The sequence below is a fragment of the Actinia tenebrosa genome, unplaced genomic scaffold, assembly GCF_029948245.1.
Source record: "Actinia tenebrosa isolate PJP-AT-01 unplaced genomic scaffold, QUT_ActTen_1.0 PGA_scaffold1__47_contigs__length_23844297, whole genome shotgun sequence".
Classification (NCBI taxonomy): Eukaryota; Metazoa; Cnidaria; class Anthozoa; order Actiniaria; family Actiniidae; genus Actinia; species Actinia tenebrosa.
In genome coordinates this window covers 13,908,108-13,929,645 of record NW_028292578.1, presented here as the reverse complement: position 1 = coordinate 13,929,645, position 21,538 = coordinate 13,908,108, and the positions used below count along the sequence as shown (strand labels likewise).

Below are 21,538 nucleotides of genomic sequence, written 5' to 3'. Positions count from 1 at the left end.
TTTGGCCATTTCTAGACAAAAAGCATGGGTTATAGCCCATGGTTTTCACCGATTTTGACCCATTTTTACACCTTTTTTTAAATTATGCATTATTTATGAGGGATGAAAAAGAGGTCATTTTTGGCCATTTTCAACCAAAAAGCATGGGCTATAGGCCATCGTTTTGCTCGATTTTGGCTCATTTTCACACCTTTTCTAAAATTATGCATTATTTATTAGGGATGAAAAAGAGGTCATTTTTGGCCATTTCTAGACAAAAAGCATGGGTTATAGCCCATGGTTTTCACCGATTTTGACCCATTTTCACACCTTTTTTAAAATTATGCATTATTTATGAGGGATGCAAAATAGGTCATTTCTGGCCATTTTCAACCAAAAAGCATGGGCTATAGGCCATAGTTTTGCTCAATTTTGGCCCATTTTTACACCTTTTTTAAAATTATGCATTATTTATGAGGGATGCAAAAAAGGTCATTTTTGGTCATTTCTAGACAAAAAGCATGGGTTATAGCCCATGGTTTTCACCGATTTTGACCCATTTTCACACCTTTTTTAAAATTATGCATTATTTACGAGGGATATATGCAAAATGATTGGATATATAGTCTTTAATCAATAATTAATAATAACAATAATCTCTAATCAATAATTAATAAATTTTAAATATTTATACATTTTTTCAAGATTGTAAAAAACGAATAGAATTTGTCCATTATTTAAATATGAATATGTTAATATATAATACTTACAAAGAAGAAGGAATTATAAGATGAAAAACTGACTAATAAGGAAAATTGAAATATATATTAAATATATAACTATGTATCTTTATCTAAAAATCTACGTTAATAAGCTAAAAATCTAAATTTATAAAATGGCGCTTTCAGCAACCTGAATGTCTAAGTCTATGTTGTTTATATCATTATAAGTTCTTTTTATAGTCCTTGAGCCTCATAGACATACAAGTGCAGATCTTAACAGAGAGAAACAAGTCTTGGCCCTAATCCATGCCATTGTTTTGTGGTACTCTTCCCCTTTCTTTCAGGCTATCAGTTCAGCAAGCCTGCTGTGATATGTTTTGCATTCTTTACTCATACCTCCTGTTGTACAAAAGACAAGGGGAGTAAATGTTCCATGTTCGATTTCGTTCACTCTTTCGGTGTATTTCCGCTTCTTGTCATTTTCATGTAGCTTGTAGATTTTGGGTAGATCTAGATCTTTGTACGTATCTGCATTTGGGTGACAAACCCTTACGTCAAAAAAGGCAGAACGTTGCTTCTCCCAGAAACCTCGTGCATGGATGTCAAGTCTTGCGTCTGCAGCTTTGTTTGCTCCTTTGCTTAGTTTCTCATCTGAGATTGATTGTAACAAGGGCTCAATCTCTACGTCGTTGCATACTGTGCTAAGAAGCTCAGCCTCCAGATTGCGTAATTCGTTGTGACGTTGAATTACGAATCCACCACGTTTACATATCATTGCGTGATCGACCGAGAAATCTTCACCACATACACACTTTGATGGAATGTCTCTGAAAGACCAATTATAACGGAGACGTAAAGCGTCTCTAAATTCTCTCTTGTTCAAGTCGAATCCCATTTCCTTAAGAGGAATTACAGTTAACCAGGTTGATGCTCCTTTCTCTGCGGCTAAGTCCAAGGATCTGGCTGTAATCTTTGGTAGACTTTCCTTCAGGCTTTCAAACGCATCTTTGGATGCTTTTTCTTTCTCAGTGTGACATTTCTGCTTTGCTGTTTTCACTTCAATTTCATCTGGCAACTCGTGAGACTGGGAGATAATCTTCTCCACAAGTGGGGCACTTACTTTGACTGACGATGAGAATTCATACTTTGCGTCAATACACGGGTTAGTAATACCGATACCTCCATATCGTGTCGGTAGCGATAAAATCTTGCGATCATATGCAAAATGATTGTTTTCACTATTTTCAGCCAAAAAGCATAGGCTATGTCTCGATGTTGGATTTGATTAAATATTTCCACTTTTACATTTTTTTGAAAAGAGTATTATTTATGAAGGATGCACCAGCTTAATTTCCTTACAGACCTTGATCTTGCTTTTCGGAAGATTCCTTTATTTTTCCTTTTTTTAACGAATTTTGCTTCTTGAAAGTGACAACATGAAGACTGAGTTGCCTAAAGGGATTTGATCATTGATGATACAATTATGTTATTGTGCGCAGGGGTTTTGAACATTTGCCCACTACTTTGCTAAGGTGTAGTAGGTGCCTGTCTATCCATGACTAAGGCAATATCTAGAGAGGTACTTGTATTGTCATATAGGTTCTGGTTGAGGTTGGTTATAACTGGTGTCATATCTTGTAAACACCATCTGGAAACAAAGAAAGCCAAATCAAAGTCTAAACTAAAGCAGAGGTGTCATGAGAAGTAAGGAAATATATTTACAAAATATGTTTCGCAAAAAGAGCCAGAACCATTACAGGGCAATGCGTAAAAGTATGACCACATTTAATGTATGAATCACATACTTCTATGCACTGGTTTTTTCCTGTCAAATGAGCATTTACACGCCTTATAGTGCAGGCTGCAAGTAAAGTACCATTCACTTGCGAGTTCAAGTAACGAGTGGCCATTGTCACTTGTGAGTCCTTCATAATCGAATATTCATTTGCACTCTAAATTTGATAAAAGCAACCAGCTTTGCATTGAAATGTGTCAGTTTAACCTACAGAACCCAGGCATAGAAGTATGCCCATGCATTAAATGTGGTCATATTTTGGCACCTTGCACTGTAATGGGAAGTTATTTGGGTTGTAGAAGGCAGAAAATTGTTATTGCATGACACTGCTTTCTTCCTTATAGTCTGTGTCAAAGGATCATTAACAATGTGTTGTAATATGTCATTTACCTTTTTGCAGCTTCTATGTCGGTTTCATTTGCTTCTTCCCAACATGCATGCTCGATAAGTAATGCACCTGGATACGTATAAACATCTTCAGACATGCAATATTGTGCATATTAAGCAATAGCTTTGCTTCTGGTCACTGATTTCTAACCGTGGTGGTTTAGATGTGCCCATGATCCTCTATCCACTCCGAGTGGGAGACACTTGGCACAAATGATTATAATAACTTCACAGTTGAACCAAGCCTAACCTTACAGAAAACCTCTTGTTGTATTAAGGTTGGAAACACTTTATCTTCAACTTGAAGAGATACGTACCTATGTATATTCTGGCCAAGGAATAAGCCAAGTCACGAGCTATTACTGGTCTTGTTAGGGTTTCAACATATTTAGGTGACATTAAACTATCAATAGCTGAGTGAATGGCATCATGTGCCAATTGTAAAGCAGGCTTGTCTTTTGCTAGAGACAGCTTTGAATGCACTGATGAATGGAGTGCCTTCAGGACCTGGATGAAGGCACAATAATAGGTTTTATTATTTCATGTTTGATTACCTGGGTACTGTCTGACCTCTGAAAGTCAGGATAACAATCAATCAATCAATCAATCAATCAATCAATCAACATTATTTAAGGATGGTGACACATAACAGTTTTCACTGATAAATCTGTGACTCTCCAATGCAACTATTACCAAAATAATAGTCTCTCCTTAAAATCACTTGAATTCAATCGAATTATTCAATTATTGAAATATAAGCATATGTCTGGTTGCCTTACCTGTCCTTGGGTCTTGTTGATAGATCGGAGGACATCCAGTGAGAGAACATTAGTCGTCCCTTCCCAGATAGGCAGAACCTATTTCATAGTAGAACCACAACATTAATATATAACAGAGTGAGTTTTTTTCAAAGTAATTCAAAATTCATGTGGATTTGCCAATCCCCAATGCATGCACTTATACATAATCTTCTATGTACCCCTGACCACACTCCACCCCACCCCTGATATTACATGTATCGTACCTGAGCATCTCTCATTATACCAGGTAGTCCTGTGTCTTCTATGTACCCCTGACCGCCAAAACTCTCAAGACCTTCTGATGTCACCATCATTGCCTAAAAAGATTAAATAAATGGAAATGGAAAACTGGGGAAAAAGAAAGAGATAAACATATATGGAGGGGTACGCATTGTATAAGGAACCACACTACAGATTTTTGAACAGGATTGCAGGGGTCCTGTACAGTTTCTAGCAAGTAAACAACAAGTTAACAGTGCATTTAAGCTTTATTCTCACACTCAACTTGACTCAAACACACCCACACAGCTCTCACTCCACATCCCATAATATGTTCCTTACACAGGGATCCCAACACTACAGATCCAACCAAGCAGATAAAAAAAATCTACAAAGCTTTTCTCTGTTGTATCACAGAGTGGGACAATCACAACAGAGCTAGGCTCCAAACTAGGTGAAAGCCCAAAGATCGAAATAGAATTTAGAAGTTGATTTTTGAGGAGGGAGGAAAACCGGAGGACGCGGAGAAAAACCCTTGAAGCACAGGACCAACAAACAACTCTACTCACATACGACATCGAGATTGGCAGGACTCCAACTCGGGCTGCATTGGTGAGAGGCAGCGCATTAGCAGCTCATGCCAAGGGGATAGAGCAGTACAACAACCTACCTGTTTTGCAGTGTATAACTTGGTGATGGGAGTCAAAAGTCGAAGCAAATGTAGTTCTTTTTCATTTGCCATTTTACAATCTTCCAAACCAAGAAGACGGCTCACCTCCATGACAAGCAGAACTGCACCTCTCACCTCCACCTAATACAATAACTCAAAGTTAATCATTTCTTGTGTAACATTCTCATTCTAACAGGTACAGAGTGGAAACCTGCACTGATAATACATTTCTCACTTTTTTCTGTATTCTAAAAATTAAAGTTAGTAAGTAGCCAAACTATATGGCCATTTACATGAGTCTTTGTAAAGCCCATACATAGGTAATCTGACTTAGATTGATGTATTTCATTTAAGATTACCTAGTACATTATAATTTAACTTAATTTTAAACTATAATATTGTAAACTGATTGTATTCATGTACGAATAAAGCTGTTGTTGTTGTTGTTGTTGATATATTACAGGGCTGTCAACTCTCCCGGATAAACCGAGAGTCTCCAGATTTTGGACCGTATCTCCCGGTCTCCAGATTAGAGTGTCAAATCTCCCAGATAATCCCCGAAGCTGACCATTTCTTGTCTTGTGAGACTAGACTTTCACAACCATAAAATTCCAATTATTTCATGTTGTTTGTGTTATTTTACATCGCTAACAAAATCAAAACGTTCCAAATAAACTGTTCTTGCAAGCAGGCCATTGTAATATAAGCGATAATCTGATTGGTCAGAAATAAACCAATCACATCAAATGTTACAAAGCGAAAGACGTCTTTTCGCGCGCTTTTTGATGCGCTGTGACGTCATGTCCCTTAATTCCCTATCAATTCTCCAGATTTGAATATCTCGGGGGTTGACAGCCCTGATATTAGATGCAAATACATGTATCATGCATTAATGCTTATCCAATGTCTCTAGGAGCAAAATTTCATTTCCTACTAAAAAAAATTGAAATTGCAGTGAATTTGACCAAGAAAATTCACGTTAGAGTTGAATTCAAGCAAGGAAATGGATTTGCAGATTTGGGCAATTTTACATGTGGTTTCTGAGATACATAACATCCTGTTTATTGGTTTCGTGGATACATCAAGTAGTACTTTTAATATTTTGTATTTTATCAATTTCCTTTCAGATTTTGGGTTTTTGGTGGTTTTTTTTTCTCCTGAAGATTTGCAGAATTGCAGATTTTAGCATTCTCACACGTCCCCTGGCCTCCTTAATGTTATCTATCAAAAAAACAAGGCAATAACTGGTTCTGATAAGAAAGAATGAAGACACCTACCTCAAGTCTTGCCAGTGTCTGCATATGTAGTTCATGTTGAACAAGTAGTTTACCAAACACAGAACGTTTGAGGCAGTAGTCTTGTGCAAGGCTAAGAATCCTGTGTAAATATCAATCACAATCTTAAAATGTGCAGTTTCAGAAAATATCCATACTTTAGTTAGAACCATAAGGTGTTGTGTCTATCTAACTTCAAGTAATACAGCAATATTCTCCTTAAATAGTTCTAATTCACCTTTTCTGCGCTAGCTTGGATTGTGTTATGGTCACCAAAAAGTTCGGACATTGTTCTCAGATTCCCATAGAAATTCACTGAGTTTAAAGAGAAAATATAGGTAGATTTCTTTAGTTAGCTCTCTAAACAGCAATACGAAAAACTTCAATCAAGCTAGAAAATTGATTATTTACTTGTATTTAGAGAACTAACTAAACATTAACCAAGTAAATAGTTCATTTAAAGTCAATACATTTGTACGGAAATTCTAGAACAATGTCCGAACTTTTTGGTGACCGTAACACAATCTAAAACAATTTATACCCTGTGACGGCTAGTGCCGAAAAGGTGAATTGGATATTATATTTGATTAGTCATCATTCTATGGTTTGGCAAACAAAAATATTATGGGTAGTTTAGAAATAGTTCGAATTAAATTTCTAAAGATTAAATTTTACAGCTGTTACAGTCAAGCATGAAGAAGACATCAGAATTTTTAGGCAGCATAAAAAATCAACAACGGATGTCAGGATGTCAATCAAAAACAAGCAACAGGAACATAGTTTAACTGTTTTTGCATGCACACACTATTGTTGTGTTGGTAGCACATTGTTCACACAAAAATTAAGTCAAAAGTATGTTATAGGATATACCTTCTCATAGCACTGACAGCCATGATACTAGTATGAATACGACTGACTGTCAACATATTAGAAGCAATGACAGAAACTCCTTGCCCTTCAGCTGCAATCTATAGTATTGAATGAAAAAAGAGTTTTATACAGTATTTGTTTGTTTATTACCTTCTCATTGCACTAATGGCAGAAATACTATTATGAATGCGGGTAACTGTCAACATGTTAGCAATGCCGGCAACACCACGTCCTTCATCAGTTATCTGTTAATTAATTATTAAGATATGACCAAAGAGAAGTTAGGTATTGCCATAATAATAACAGTGTTGGGGGCACAGGTAGCCCAGTACTTAGATATTGCCATCTTGCCACAGGTAGCCCAACACTTGCTGATAACTAGCTAATAATACCACAGGTAGCCCAACACTTACTGACAACTATTAATACCACAGGTAGCCCAACACTTACTGATAACTATCAATGCGACAGGTAGCCCAACACTTACTGATAACTATCAATACCACAGGTAGCCCAACACTTACTGATAACTATTAATACCACAGGTAGCCCAACACTTACTGATAACTATCAATACCACAGGTAGCCCAACACTTACTGATAACTATCAATATCACAGGTAGCCCAATATGAACTTAAATGTAACCATCAGAATAAAGTGTGATGCATGTGCATAACACACTCTAGCATCTATTATAACAGTAGGTAAACAAGCATATAAAGTATATATATTACAGAATTACTGTCTTTACCTTGTGAGCTACTGTGCCATCCAAGAGAAGCTCAGCAGTAGGCAGCTGTCTTGTTCCAAGTTTGTTTTTTAATCTCTTTACAAAAAAAGAAAACAAATTGATTCATAATGCCATTCAGATGACACACTGTAATGTCAAAACAATGAGCTATACCTGTACTTCAATGTTGTTGAGATGTCCATCAGAATCTCTTGTTTCAAGATAAAACATTGTTAGACCTTTAGAACCCTGATAAAACAATGACACGGAATGTATTAATAATATTGATAATGAGTTCTTATATAGCGCATATATTGACTTAATGGGCTTTACATTATGATCAGTGAAGGACTTTATGGGCTGAATAAAGCGCTGTTATCAGTGGTGCAGCTTAGAAGAGTGAATTGTTAGTACAGTAGTTGTAACATTATATGATATTGTGTGACAATGCATCTTTGTTTAACTAGTTACGTTATAGTTAATCACATGATTGTAATCGTATATATATATACACATGTACGCCAGATATATATCAGTTCGCGTACTGTTCAATACATGTAGTATAGAGTCAAGATAAACAAATAAATCGAGACATAACCAACCGAAGACTATCACAGTAGTGTTCTCTCTCAAACTCAAAATTGGGATAGCTTGTTCGTTGAACCGGGAGACTAGATTTCCCCTAATGTATTGAGGCTTGTATATAATGGGTGTTACTGTATCTGGCAGTACATGAGTGCTGTAAAATAACAGTGTTATAATCAGCATATTCAGTATAATCAGCATAAATAAAGTACATTAATTAGTCATCACACATACAGGTATTGTAGATCCATCAGGTTGTTGTATTCTTGCTAATGTCAGTGTTATATCAGCATCAGTTGCAGAACTAAACCATTTATAGCCATGTAGGGTGTAAGTGCCATCTGACTGTGGGATGGCTATTGTCTCCGTTCCATTTGCTTTGGAAATGAATAAATACATAGATCTAGTATATATATCAATAGATCTAGTATATATCAATAGATCTAGTATATATATCAATAGATCTAGTATATATCAATAGATCTAGTATATATCAATAGATCTAGTATATATCAATAGATCTAGTATATATCAATAGATCTAGTATATATCAATAGATCTAGTATATATCAATAGATCTAATATAAGTATTAAATTATAATTATTATATAGCTATTTTAAATTAAATGTTGGTGAGAGTTTTGCTGCATACAGTATTGCATGCTTGATGTTGCATGTTGCTTTAGGCCTGGTTCACACTACGGTACCTATATAATTGGAAGCAGCATGATGCACAGACTCGGTAGTAGTGTTCTGCTCATTAACAGTGCTTGTCTTTTTTCACACCAATACTCAATCTGTGTATGTTGCTGTTTCAGTGCTAAAGCTAAATGTATTACATTCATACATAAATAATGTCAGCACAGAAGAAATTTTGCTGTAAAAACGTACAGACAAAATTCTGGAAAACTCCATATCATTGTGAACCTTAATTTGCTGATGGTATTCAAATTGTCCATGGTGCATTTCAGGCTTGGTATATAACATGAAACAAACAAAACCTTCAACCTTTTTCTGAATTGCTGAATATTTAAAAAATATGCAAGGCTAGATTTATTGTAATTCGCCTAGATGAATTGTAATCTCCTAGGATGAGCTCCCTACTTTTTAGAGAGAACAATGAGGAAAAAATATGGTTAAATAAAAAAATGTTGAGTTTGATGCACTGTCTATCCATAGGCTATACTCTTGCAATACAAGCAAAGAATAAAGATTATTTTAGGATACACAATTTAGTACTGACCAACATCAGATCCCCCTTGTCTTTCAGTCATCCATTGTCCTGAGGTCCAAAACTGACTGGGATTCCTACTCGTAAGTCTGTTGAAAGCTTGTTTGAACATCTCTCCACTTGGATTGCATATCTGAAAAAATTAAAATACTGCACGTTCAAGAAGACATGGTCAGAGATCAATCATTATTTACTTCCATGTAAGTTATTAGACCAATGCAGTTTTCATGACTGTGAAAGCTTTGGTGCCTTATTGTGCCTTGCCATGACCGCAATGTTCTCTAGAATTTAATTGGCTGATATTTTTCTTGTACAATGTGATTGGTCTGGCATACTTGGGCAGTGTTGTGACCTTGGCATGACTCTCTTTAAAGCAGACACCCTTGGGACCATCACTTGGTGTGTACATGATAGCTAGCTAGCGTCTGCAATAGCAAAAATTAATTATGGTTATTTCTTTGTCAGAATTTCTGAGAAATTTTGATCTTGTCTGCAATAGCGAGGTGTCCATAATATTGGGCTGTCCACAAGGCCAGAGTTGACTATATTTCATTGGATGGAGAGGATAATTATTATAGTATTATATAATTATCGCAAAATGTGATTGATCTGGTGTATGCTGGTGTTTCTTGCTGAGTCATGACCTCATTCATGCCACAAGCTTGTCATACACCTACAGTCATAAGAAAACTACTGTATTGATATAATATTAGAAAGAGTATACCTCTAGGGTCTTGGCTGCACCATCTGTCATTGCCAGGGGACATGAATACAGCCCAGATGATGAAGAGAAAAGATAGAGCTTGATAGTTTGGTAGATACGACTAAGGATTGAACAATATTCATCAGGGGAAAGTATAGATATTTTGTGGTACAATACTACAGTAACAGTATACCTTCCTCGGAACTTTCTACCCCTTGGAAATTCAAGCCTCCCTCCATGGGGAAGGTATGGATATTTTCTGGAAGTACACAATATATCCTCCTCAGACCCTCCCCATCTATTGGAAATCCCAATCTCCAATGAAGGAGTTAATGTATTGGATATTTTCTGGAACAACACAAAATGCCTTCCATACCTACAGTATAGTATAAGAGGACATTTCAGTCAACTTCTATTAAAAAAGCATGGATGACTTTTGACTACAGTAAGTGATATTCTATTTCTACAAGAATGTATACCTCCACTGTTCATATTTCCTCTCATATCCAATTGCTACAAGACCCTCTTCAGCTGATACATCATGCAGCTGCTTCCATCCTTCGCATGTATTAATCCTGTCAATACGATGGCCCCAGCCATCAAAGTGTTCAAGTGTTGGAGGTCTTGACTCACAATCCATGCCCATAGATTGTATATCAGTACTAACTCTTTTGCCAAACTGTTCCAGATCTGGTAAGATCTCTTCTAGCACCTGGAACATATATTATACCAATTAATCAATAGATTAAATGATTGGCAAGAAGTAGGTAAACTACATCCTGGATTGAATTTCCATAAATAAATTATACTTTAACTAATCTTTCATTCCTTTATTATCTTCTTGCCTCTGTTCTTTTGCCATTTATTCCTTTTCTTCTCACTAATGGACCCTTCTTAGAATTGTCTTAAATGCAAGGCTAACATGGAAATACAAAAGATATGTCACAAATTCCATTGAGGAAAAGTGTGATTTCTTATGTATTTTCATATTAGCCTCACATCCACAATACTTTTGAGAAGGGTCTATTTATCTTATCTCATCTTTCCCTCTCCTTTCTTCCCTCCAATTCTCTTCTCTTCCATTCCCTTTTTTATCTTTTCTATATCTTTTCCGTCCTGTCCACCTTCCAAGTTCCATTTGTTTGCTTTCCCAGGCAAATCAACTACTGCATCCACCCAAACTCTCTAGACTTGTGACCCACCAACCTGTTTGGGTAGAATTCTCTTGACACATGATCTTAGGTGAGGGTCCCTTGTAAACTGATTGTCCAGCTCAGGAGGATCTTGAAAAAAACAACCACGACGAGAACCAGAAAACGGCAAAGGAACATCCATATTTTCTGCTTGATCTGTTTTTGATTTTTCTTTCATTGATATGGCACTCGAACTCAGACGAATTCCTCGTATAAAATACTGTACATTTGCAAATTTTAATAATCTAAAAGGCTTGTCTAACAATTTTGAGGTCAACATTTTCATGTCTTTTTGACTCAATGTTTTCGCCTTTTTTGTGTCTTTCCCCTTTCTATTTCGTAGTTCAATACCTCATAGGTACATAAGGAATCCTCCAACAAAGAATTGAGCTCGTTTTCATGCTAGAAAGAACGATGTTCTTGCTGTAAATTCGACTTTTTGAGCGCTTTGTCACTATTTTCTCAGTGTCCTTGTATTTTGGTCACGTGTTTGGTGTTTTTGTTCTTTTACACCACAGGTAACCCAGGCTATGCTAAAAAACGCTTTTTACACAAGACGGTAAATACACTTCTGCTTTTTATATACTGGAAGTTTTAACTTCGGACAAAATTTGAAGTCTTTTCCCATCCATACACAACAGACCTGGCAAAACATGGCTGGTTGAAGGAGAGTCGAAAGAGTTGGAATAGCTGTAGAGCGCAGTCTCCAGTCGTCTCGTTGCTCCGCGCTAGCCTAGCTCCAAAGTTCAACTCGTTCCCAGACCTTCTTGGTTTTCTGGTTTTCCGATTCTGCGTAGTACGACGTGTCGTAGTACTAGTATAGTAACGTTTGCCGGCTTCATTTCATAGAGGCAGTAGAACAAACTTCTTGGTAAGTACATCTCGACCTCGTTTAAATTCCTGTCGACGAAAGAACTATATAATTTAGAAATGATGAAAAGGTAAATTATACACCGTGAAAAGATGAAAAAACTTACTGACGTTTCGGACGCTAGTCCTTCGTCGGAGTAAAAGAGGACTAGCGAGGAGAGGACTAGAGAGGACTTTTACTCCGACGAAGGACTAGCGTCCGAAACGTCAGTAAGTTTTTTCATCTTTTCACGGTGTATAATTTACCTTTTCATCATTACTGTTTCATTAGAAACACCGACGCAGCTCACACTAGTTTCTAGCTAGTTATATCTTTATATAATTTAGAGCTAGTTTATAACGTATACTAACAGTACAAATAACAGATCAACCATTTTGTTTGGGTTTTTATTCCTCATTTTTATTGATGCAAAATGCAGGAGATTCCTTCGTTTAGATGATCGAGTTAATTGATTCTCTTGATTGTTGTTTCGATTCTCACCGAGGTTTTATCGTCGTGTACGGATTAACGAAGTACGTCATAGGTTTCCGAACACACGAGGGACTTAGAAATTTTGGTTCTCCTCACTTAGAAAAAAAATTAAGTGAAGACACCAAGAATCGAACTCGGTACCTTCGGCACCAAAGAACTACAGCTACAATGCCAACCCCAACCCTAAACCTAACCCTTCCCTGCTAGAGTACAAGCACTATAAGTGTGTAACATAAATACCACTAAATACTGCTAAATTATGCTATTCCTATTGTTTTCTATTGTTTAATTACCAATATTTACTACTAAATAGTGCAAAGTGTTGCACACTTTTAGTGTTTGTACTCTAGCAGGGCCTATTTTCCTTTTGTTTTGGTTGAGAAAGAAAAATAGACGCCGATGTAGGACGTTATTTCTGTCGCTCATGCGTGGAGTAACTTAGTAACGCTGTCATGATTTTGACAGCCGCTCTCGACAAATAATGTTTGGCGCCACGGTGTGTTACATTTGCACATGCGCACTACATGTAATTGGTTGAAACGTGGTTTTGAAACTAGTTTTGTTCGTCCACGATCGTGGACGGCGGTGTATCAAAGGAAACGCTTTACATCGGCAGAGTCTCCTTCCTCCCCGCCTGAAAGAAGGGAGAGAAAAAGAAGAGACTCTTCTAACAGGGAAACCTAACCCCTAGATCATCATGTGATGGTGCAAAGCCTCTACTGTCTGGGTCAGAATTTGAGAGTTTACTAAAGTAGACATTAAAATAAGTATTAAACAAAACAAAACAAAAGTTCATGATTATTAATTGTGCATGTTGGTGTGCCACTAATAGGTGGGGTGCACCCCATGCCATAAGGATAAAAGCACATAAAGCATGACTGCTTTATTATGTTGGTTGACATGACAAAAGACATAATATTTTGTTAAAGTCAACCAACATGATGCCATAAGGGCTGTGACATCTCATACATGCACCACAAGATCAGAGAATAAGCTAGTTTTAGGATAGTAAGTTTATTGCAGAAGTATATCATCTTGACATTTGTTTTGCTTGCTTTTTCTTTAGGTTTTTAAAGTTCATTCAAGGAATCTAAGAGGGGTATCATTGTGCAAGCATCTGTAACTACAATGTAAGTGAGCTAGTTTGTTTTGTTTTTGTTTTTATCTTGTGATAAAGTTTTATCAATCTGCAGTAAAGTAGCTACAGACTGCATTGAATATATGGAGTTTCTGTTTATCTTAAATCTGTCATATGCAGCAAATTTAAAAGTATTACTTCAAAGTCATGGAAGGACCCAGCTCAAGTTCCACAGCTACACAACTTGATACAGATCCTCAACCAGGGTATACCGCAAGGGGGCACAAGTTAACACAGGACACTCCTTATGTTTCGGAAATAAAAGGAGAACCAGTAGTGCAGGCTACAGATAGGCAGACATCCTCTTACCCACCCAATCATCCAAGAAATTCAGTTCACCTGGAGAAGGATGCGGTGCCAGTCACCACAGAATGTACAGCTATCTCAAAAGAAGGAGATCAAAGGCTTCCCCCTAAAGAAAATTCATTTGAAGAACCCAAAGATGGCTCTATCAAAAATTCCCATGTTGGCTCCCATAAAGATTTACCAAAAGTTGAATGTATTCCGAACAATGATATTGACAATGAAGATTTCCGAGAACCCAAAAACACATTTTGCACCAGAGATAATAAGAGTGATGACATTCCAGAGGTAAACACAGGCGATGAACAGACCTTTGCAACTGAAGATAAATCAGTAGAACAAGACCAAAGTCATCACCAAGCAGATGATATTCCAACCAATGTTGACCAGGCCTCTTCTTCAAAAAATTCAATGAAAAAAGGAGACAGACTCCATCAAGCCAAGAATATTCCTACCAATAAAGGCTTCAAGGGAAAAAGGAAAATGGCATTGATTGTTTTCATAATAATTATTATTATTGTTTGCTTGGTTTTTCTTGCCAAAGTTGAGCTGCCTAACTCTATGCCATGCTCAAACATTTCACGTGGAGATTTGATAGCTAACCCAAAATTGTGGGGTTTATACTCCCACTATATGATTTATATAGGAGATGGGGATGTTGTGCACCGAACAGGCGGAATACGCGACTGGTTCCACTTTAAAAAAGGAAGAATCAAAAGGGAAAAGCTTGCCGACATTGTATCAGATAGCTCTATGTGTACATTGGTTATTGAAAATGGGTCATGGGAGGGTCATGAACCACTCCCAGTGGAAGAGATAATCAAGAGAGCCCTCTCAGCAATTGGCCAAGAAGGATTTAATCTGTTGTCCAAAAACTGTGAACACTTTGCTCGCGAGTGTCGATACGGGACACCAGTTAGCAAACAAGCTAACAACCTACGATTTATACTGAAAGTCATCAGAATAATTACGTTTATCGTAATAGTACTGGTAGTACTCTACTGCTTGCTATTCGCTATACGCTATTTGGCAAAAAAACTTCAAACGAATACAGACGATTAAATGCACCAAAGAATAATACAGTACACTGAACTCAAGAAAAAAAATAAACTGCTTCTTTAGACGTTTAGTAAAAAGAATTGTAGTTAGAGTGGTTATACTTAACCTGTGAAATAGTTTCACGAATTCCTTGGAACATTTTAGGCTTTGATAAATTCATTTGAAGCGAAGGTTGACGTTTTTAATGAGTCCTAGTTTTCACTTAAGCTTAATACTCACTTCCCCGACTGACTGGACTAGCAGTAATGCAAAGCACTGTTACCCTCTGTTATAGACTTACCACACCCATTTTCTTTTGTTCTCCATCGGTTTTGATATTTCAGGTAAGACCTACATTCTAAGAGTCGGGGACGGCATCGATTATTTTCAGGGGAGATTGGGGCTGACATTCCAAATCCGATGGGGAGCAAAAGAAAATGGGTGTGGTAAGTCTATAAACAACCTAAAAACCTCGTGCTCGGTCTTCATTGAAATTCAAGAAGTCAAGAGTTCAATGGAAGACCTCGCACTTGGTTTTTAACCTATATCTAAAATCATATTTTTGTCTGTATTTGCTATAGTATTAACATAGATTTTGTAGTATACCATGGGAAATTCCCATGCGTCTAGATTATAATATGGAGTAGAACTAAAGCTTGTAAAGTAGGGCAAAGGTAGTGCATAATAAAACTGCAGTAAATAATATCTCTAAGTGTCCAGTTGTTCTAGCGCTTACCGACTAATTTGGGACGCAAAGTTAGTTGATGACAAGAAAACCATAGTTAAAATGCTGGTAAAGTATGTAAAACGATTAGACACGCACGAAACCCAAACTTTGATTTATGTACAGTTTTTTAAAGTCAAAAATATTGATTTCAATATATAAAATGGGTATTGGTATGAATGTAAAACTATTAGTGTTTACTAGAGTGAAGGTATTTAACCCGTGAAATAAAAATTATTAGTCAACGTGTAATAGTCAAATAGAAAAGAAAAACAAAAGAAAACAATGGAATTAGGGTCTACTAATGTGTGCTAGTGTAATATCTATTTCACGGGTTAATGAGTTCACTCTATCTTTATTATTATTGTCATAACTTTTATCATTATTATCATTATCACTACTGAATATATTAATATCTGGAAAACTCCATATCATTGTGGACCTTAATTTGCAGATGGTATTCACATTGGTGCATTTCAGGCTTGGTTTTTAACCTATATCTAAAATCATATTTTTGTCTGTATTTGCTATAGTATTAACATAGATTTTGTAGTATACCATGGGAAATTCCCATGCGTCTAGATTATAATATGGAGTAGAACTAAAGCTTGTAAAGTAGGGCAAAGGTAGTGCATAATAAAACTGCAGTAAATAATATCTCTAAGTGTCCAGTTGTTCTAGCGCTTACCGACTAATTTGGGACGCAAAGTTAGTTGATGACAAGAAAACCATAGTTAAAATGCTGGTAAAGTATGTAAAACGATTAGACACGCACGAAACCCAAACTTCGATTTATGTACAGTTTTTTAAAGTGAAAAATATTGATTTCAATATATAAAATGGGTATTGGTATGAATGTAAAACTATTAGTGTTTACTAGAGTGAAGGTATTTAACCCGTGAAATAAAAATTATTAGTCAACGTGTAATAGTCAAATAGAAAAGAAAAACAAAAGAAAACAATGGAATTAGGGTCTACTAATGTGTGCTAGTGTAATATCTATTTCACGGGTTAATGAGTTCACTCTATCTTTATTATTATTGTCATAACTTTTATCATTATTATCATTATCACTACTGAATATATTAATATCTGGAAAACTCCATATCATTGTGGACCTTAATTTGCAGATGGTATTCACATTGGTGCATTTCAGGCTTGGTATAAAACATGCAACAAAACCTTTAACCTTTTTCTGAATTTTTCTGAAATTTATTGTAATTTCCCTAGATGAATTTTAATCTCCCAGGATGAGCTCCCTACCTTTTAGAGAGAACAATGAGAACAATGACCCTCTTCAAGCAATACATCATGCAGCTGCTTCCATCCTTCACATGTGTTAATCCTGTCAATACGATGGCCCCAAGCATGAAAGTGTTTAAGTGTTGGAGGTTTTGATTCACAATCCATGCCCATAGATTGTATATCAGTACTAACTCTTTTGCCAAACTGTTCCAGATCTGGTAAGATCTCTTCTAGCACCTGGAACATATATTATATCAATTAATAAATAGATTAGAATAATGATTGGCAAGAAGTAGATAAACTACATCCTGGATTGGCTCGCCATAAATAAATTATACTTTAACTAATCTTTCATTCCTTTATTATCTTCTCTCCTCTGTTCTTTTGCCTTTTTTTTTTCTTTTCTTCTCACCAATGGATCCCTCTTAAAATCGTCTTAAATGCTAGGCTAACATGGAAATACAAAAGAAATGTCACAAATTCCATTGAGGAAAAGTGTGATTTCTTATGTATTTTCATATTAGCTTCACATCCACAATACTTTTGAGAAGGGTCTATTTATTTTATCTTATCTCATCTTCCTTGCTCTTTCCCTCTCCTTTCTTCCCTCCAATTCTCTTCTCTTCCATTCCCTTTTTTATCTATCCTATGTCTTTTCCTTCCTGTCCACCTTCGGAGTTCCATTGGTTTGCTTTCCCAGGCAGATTAACTACTGCATCCACCCAAACTCTCTAGACTTGTGACCCACCAACCTGTCTTGGTAGAATTCTCTTGACACATGATGTTAGGTGAGGGTCCCTTGTAAACTGATTGTCCAGCTCAGGAGGATCTTGAAAAAAACAACCACGACGAGAAACAGAAAACGGCAAAGGAACATCCATATTTTCTGCTTGATCTGTTTTTGATTTTTCTTTCTGTGATATGACACTCGAACTCAGACGAATTCCTCGTATAAAATACTGTATGTTTGCAAATTTAAATGATCTAATAGGCTTGTCTAGCAATTTTGAGGTCAACATTTTCATGACTTTTTGACTCAATGTTTTCGCCTTTTTTTTTTTGTCGTTCCCCTTTCTATTTCGTAAAGAATTGAGCTCATTTTCATGCTAGAAAGAACGATGTTCTTGCTGTAAATTCGACTTTTCGAGCGCTTTGTCACTATTTTCTCATTGTCCTTGTTTTGATCACAACAGGTAAGTACTTCATTTATCACATGACCCGTACGGCCCTGCTCGCGCGCTCTAATAAAACCATTGGAAAAAGTCACGTGATGGGGGCCGGACGGCTTTGAGCGAGCAGGGCCGTACGCATCCATACGGCCCTGCTCGAATCCGCGCGCTTTCTCCTTTTTAGCTTTTATTTACTATTTCTTTCTTTCTTTTATTTTTTATTGATTTTTTCGTGAGGGTCATATGATAAAATGCTTATTGCCTGAGTTAGGTCGGGCCGTACAGAAAAATATTTGGCTCTCGGTCATTCGTACGGACCTCGCTGCGCTCGGTCAAAATTGGCCAAAAGCTCTCTCTGCAATACTTCAGCTAGGTTTAGAAGAATCGTTCGTGGGCACATTTTAGATGTTAAATGGAGCTTATAAACAAATCTGCATTTACACCTGTCCATCACAATATGTATTTGATTTGCATCAACAGAGGCACGAAAGAAATATATATTTAAGGTACTCGATCATTCCCAAGAGAAAGTATAACAATAGACACGGCTGCCATGTTGGAGGATATAACAAAAGAGACCCAAGAGAACAGTATAACAATAGACGCCTGCCATGTTGGAGGATACAACAAAAGAGAACAGTATAACAATAGACACGCCTGCCACGTTGGAGGTTATAACAAAGAGACCCAAGAGAACAGTATAACAATAGACACGCCTGCCATGTTGGAGGATATAACAAAAGAGACCCAAGAGAACAGTATAACAATAGACACGGCTGCCATGTTGGAGGATATAACAAAAGAGACTAATTCCAAGTCTTTTGTTAAATCATCCAACATGGCGGCTATGAATATAAGAAACTTGTAAAAAAAATCAAAATCATTTCCATCACAGTTTGTACTAAAGAAAACTGTTTTCGATTTGTTTTTTTCAAGCGATTCAATCTGCTTTGTTTGGCTTAACTTTGCGTGACAAACTTTGTCAGCACAAATCTCACAAGGAGTTTAGCCTCCAACTGAATATGGTTGGCAGCCAATCAGATTGTGAGAAAATGACAAGATGTTGTAAAAAACTTAACTTTTATGGGTGCAAAAGTCGCAATCTTGGAGGAAATGGCATAAAATACTTTGTTATTTCCCATCCAACTTTGTAACAGATATTCCAGCAAGCGAGGATTACCTTTCGTCACTAACTATACATCATACTAGGCTAATAAGCTCTAGACGTTTGGTGTTGAAATCCATATGTTATGGGACGACCGCTCTCGGTACGAGCTCCAGGATCTTTATTCTACTTTCTTCTGACTCTGACTAATTACATGAGCTCCCTCTATTTATGATAACTTCATGACAGGTGTCATTCTACAATCAATGTGATATTATCGCTGTGTCTTGATTGGCTGAAGGAAATAGTAAATTCCTAAGTGTGATATCTTATTAAAGAGTAATATGAGTAAAAATCTTAGAACTAAACATAGCTTAAACTAAAGTTAATATATGAATATATTGCAAATGTTATTTAAAAAACTCATTAATAATTCATGAAGGAAACACAATAGAAATCATGACCATGAAGGAGGTTTTATATCTGATATAGATTCGTCTTCATTTGCATAAACTTTAACTTGGATTTTCTCTATCAAACTTGGTTCATTTCGTAAAGAATTCGGTACAGTATGAGAACATACATCAGGAGTTTTTTAAGCCGTTTAATAAACTCGCAGATCGTGTTTTATCGGGTCTAAAACCACTCGGCTATGCCTCGTGTTTTATACCCGATAAAACACTCCTGCTCGTTTATTAAACAGTACAAAAAGTCTACGAGGAATATTTCTATCAAAAGATTTAAAAGAATAGTGCTACAGTAACTGAGCAAAGGGGTTAAAAGTGTTTAGGGCGTAACCAGAGGTGTACATGCTAATGGGAGGAGCTAAGAGGTTCACTTGTAAATTCAAAGCATACCATTATCTAAACTTGTGCGTGATGGTAGCCTTACAGAAATCTTATATCAATATTTTTAATAGATAATTGATCGTTCTTTATCTTGTTTTCATATGATAAAAAATAGTAATTAGAAAACTGATGTCTAGCTTAGTCTGTAAAAACATTAATTTTCTCTCATAACACATACTTCCTTGAGAACTCAGCAAACTCTGAACTGAGGCTGAGAACAGGTCAGCTGCGTGCTACTATACCCCATGGGATCTCTGCTGCAGCTTCAGTGGTTGGCATGAATGGCTCTCTTCTCTGTTCGTACTGATGAACTTGGCAAGAAGCACATCTGGCCACCTTCTGTTTAATGGCTTTGTTCATTCCCAGCCAGTAAACTACTTTCCTGGCTCTCCTTTTGCATTTCTCTACTCCTAGATGACCCTCATATATTAATTTAGGATTTCTGGTCTCATGCCTAGATCAGGGATTGCGAGATCCTCTCATCAGCAACCATCAACTACTGTTAGCTTGTCAGCAAATTAAGTCTTTCTATGGATTCCTTGCAATTCACTGACCAGTTTACTTAGCACTCCATCACTGGCCGTGTCCTTGACTAGCTCCTTGTGCTTGACTTCTGATAGTGCAGATTGCACCACCATTCTGACATGAATCTCTATCTCCTCCTCTAGATCCCCTTTTTCTTTAGTGGGTATGTAAGATCTGGAAAGTGCATCTGCCAGAATAATAGTGTTGCATTCTCATCATCATTCTTTGAATCCTAGGGGACATGTCATCAACGTCCTTACCAGATATGGTAATGAGGGGCTTGTGATCTGTCTCTGCAATCACCTGATGGCCATATATGTAATGATGGAAGCAGGTCAAGCCAAACAACATGCCAAGAGTCTCCTTGATTTGCGCATACGCAACTTCCGTCAGGGTCATAGCTCGGGAGGCATACATCACTGGCAACCATTCATTGTCATGCTTCTGAAGCAGAACTGCCCCGAGGCCCCTCTTACTCACGTCAGTTGAAACCTTCATCTCCCTCTGTGGGTCATAAACCTGTAAGATGGTTTTCCTTATTGAGGTAATCTTTAAAATCGTTCCATTCTTAACTTCTCAGCCTCACCAGTCCAGCGGAAACTTGAACCATCTCTTGCCAGTGACCTCAGCTCCTTTGTAGCTTTTGACACGTTAGGAATAAACTTGCTAAGATAATTGACAAGTCCCAGGGCTCTTCTCAACCCCTCTTTATCATTGGGTTTTGGCATCTCCTTGATCGACGTGACTTTCTCCGGGGAGAGGAAATAAGGGCGGATCCAGCCAAAATTTTAGGGGGGGGGGGGGCAATTGAGTTTTTAATTGAGTGATAATGTGCTTCTACTCTAGCCGTTCTAACTCCCTCTTTAACTCATCCTTAATATGGGCTGGACACCTTCTGGCTGGCCTAATCACAGGGGTAGCACTTTCCTCAAGTTGGATCTT

At 36.9% G+C, this 21,538-nt stretch overlaps 3 protein-coding genes across 4 annotated transcripts; 1 reads left to right on the top strand and 2 right to left on the bottom strand.

Moving 5' to 3' along the window:
- Positions 1-1,968: 1,968 nt before the first annotated feature.
- Positions 1,969-11,824, bottom strand: LOC116289989 (acyl-CoA dehydrogenase family member 11). 2 transcript variants are annotated; one of them, XM_089033016.1, is made up of 15 exons: positions 11,173-11,824; positions 10,446-10,678; positions 9,988-10,087; positions 9,276-9,396; positions 8,267-8,409; positions 7,622-7,696; positions 7,469-7,543; positions 6,867-6,961; positions 5,850-5,949; positions 4,573-4,713; positions 3,908-4,000; positions 3,663-3,740; positions 3,201-3,390; positions 2,887-2,953; positions 1,969-2,349 (listed from the first exon to the last, which is right to left on the bottom strand). In XM_089033016.1, the coding sequence occupies exons 1-15, from the start codon at positions 11,443-11,445 to the stop codon at positions 2,229-2,231; spliced, it is 1,905 nt and encodes a 634-aa protein (XP_088889142.1). In that variant the 5' UTR covers positions 11,446-11,824; the 3' UTR covers positions 1,969-2,228. The 2 variants fall into 2 exon arrangements, with proteins under 2 accessions (XP_088889142.1, XP_088889141.1); XM_089033015.1 differs by lacking the exon at positions 6,867-6,961 and adding an exon at positions 6,717-6,814.
- A 135-nt stretch (positions 11,825-11,959) lies between these two features.
- Positions 11,960-17,896, bottom strand: LOC148909929 (acyl-CoA dehydrogenase family member 11-like). The gene is made up of 3 exons (XM_089033259.1): positions 17,702-17,896; positions 16,968-17,186; positions 11,960-12,059 (listed from the first exon to the last, which is right to left on the bottom strand). The coding sequence occupies exons 1-2, from the start codon at positions 17,828-17,830 to the stop codon at positions 16,971-16,973; spliced, it is 345 nt and encodes a 114-aa protein (XP_088889385.1). The 5' UTR covers positions 17,831-17,896; the 3' UTR covers positions 11,960-12,059; positions 16,968-16,970.
- On the top strand, positions 11,961-15,004 carry LOC116289990 (uncharacterized). The gene is made up of 3 exons (XM_031696956.1): positions 11,961-12,030; positions 13,568-13,631; positions 13,760-15,004. Exon 3 carries the CDS (start codon positions 13,787-13,789, stop codon positions 15,002-15,004), a length of 1,218 nt encoding a protein of 405 aa, XP_031552816.1. The 5' UTR covers positions 11,961-12,030; positions 13,568-13,631; positions 13,760-13,786.
- Positions 17,897-21,538: the final 3,642 nt, after the last annotated feature.

What these genes read in the sequence shown, in the direction of transcription:
- LOC148909929 (XM_089033259.1), bottom strand. Translation starts at nt 17,830, where the DNA reads ATGGATGTTCCTTTGCCGTTTTCTGTTTCTCGTCGTGGTTGTTTTTTT. An exon ending in AGAGAATTCTACCAAGACAG is followed by an intron (nt 17,187 to 17,701) that starts GTTGGTGGGTCA and finishes TATATGTTCCAG; the next exon opens with GTGCTAGAAGAGATCTTACC.
- LOC116289990 (XM_031696956.1), top strand. Translation starts at nt 13,787, where the DNA reads ATGGAAGGACCCAGCTCAAGTTCCACAGCTACACAACTTGATACAGAT.
- LOC116289989 (XM_089033015.1), bottom strand. Translation starts at nt 11,445, where the DNA reads ATGAAAATGTTGACCTCAAAATTGTTAGACAAGCCTTTTAGATTATTA. An exon ending in ATGGCACAGTAGCTCACAAG is followed by an intron (nt 6,815 to 7,468) that starts GTAAAGACAGTA and finishes TCAATACTATAG; the next exon opens with ATTGCAGCTGAAGGGCAAGG. An exon ending in CTTGGCCAGAATATACATAG is followed by an intron (nt 2,954 to 3,200) that starts GTACGTATCTCT and finishes ATACGTATCCAG; the next exon opens with GTGCATTACTTATCGAGCAT.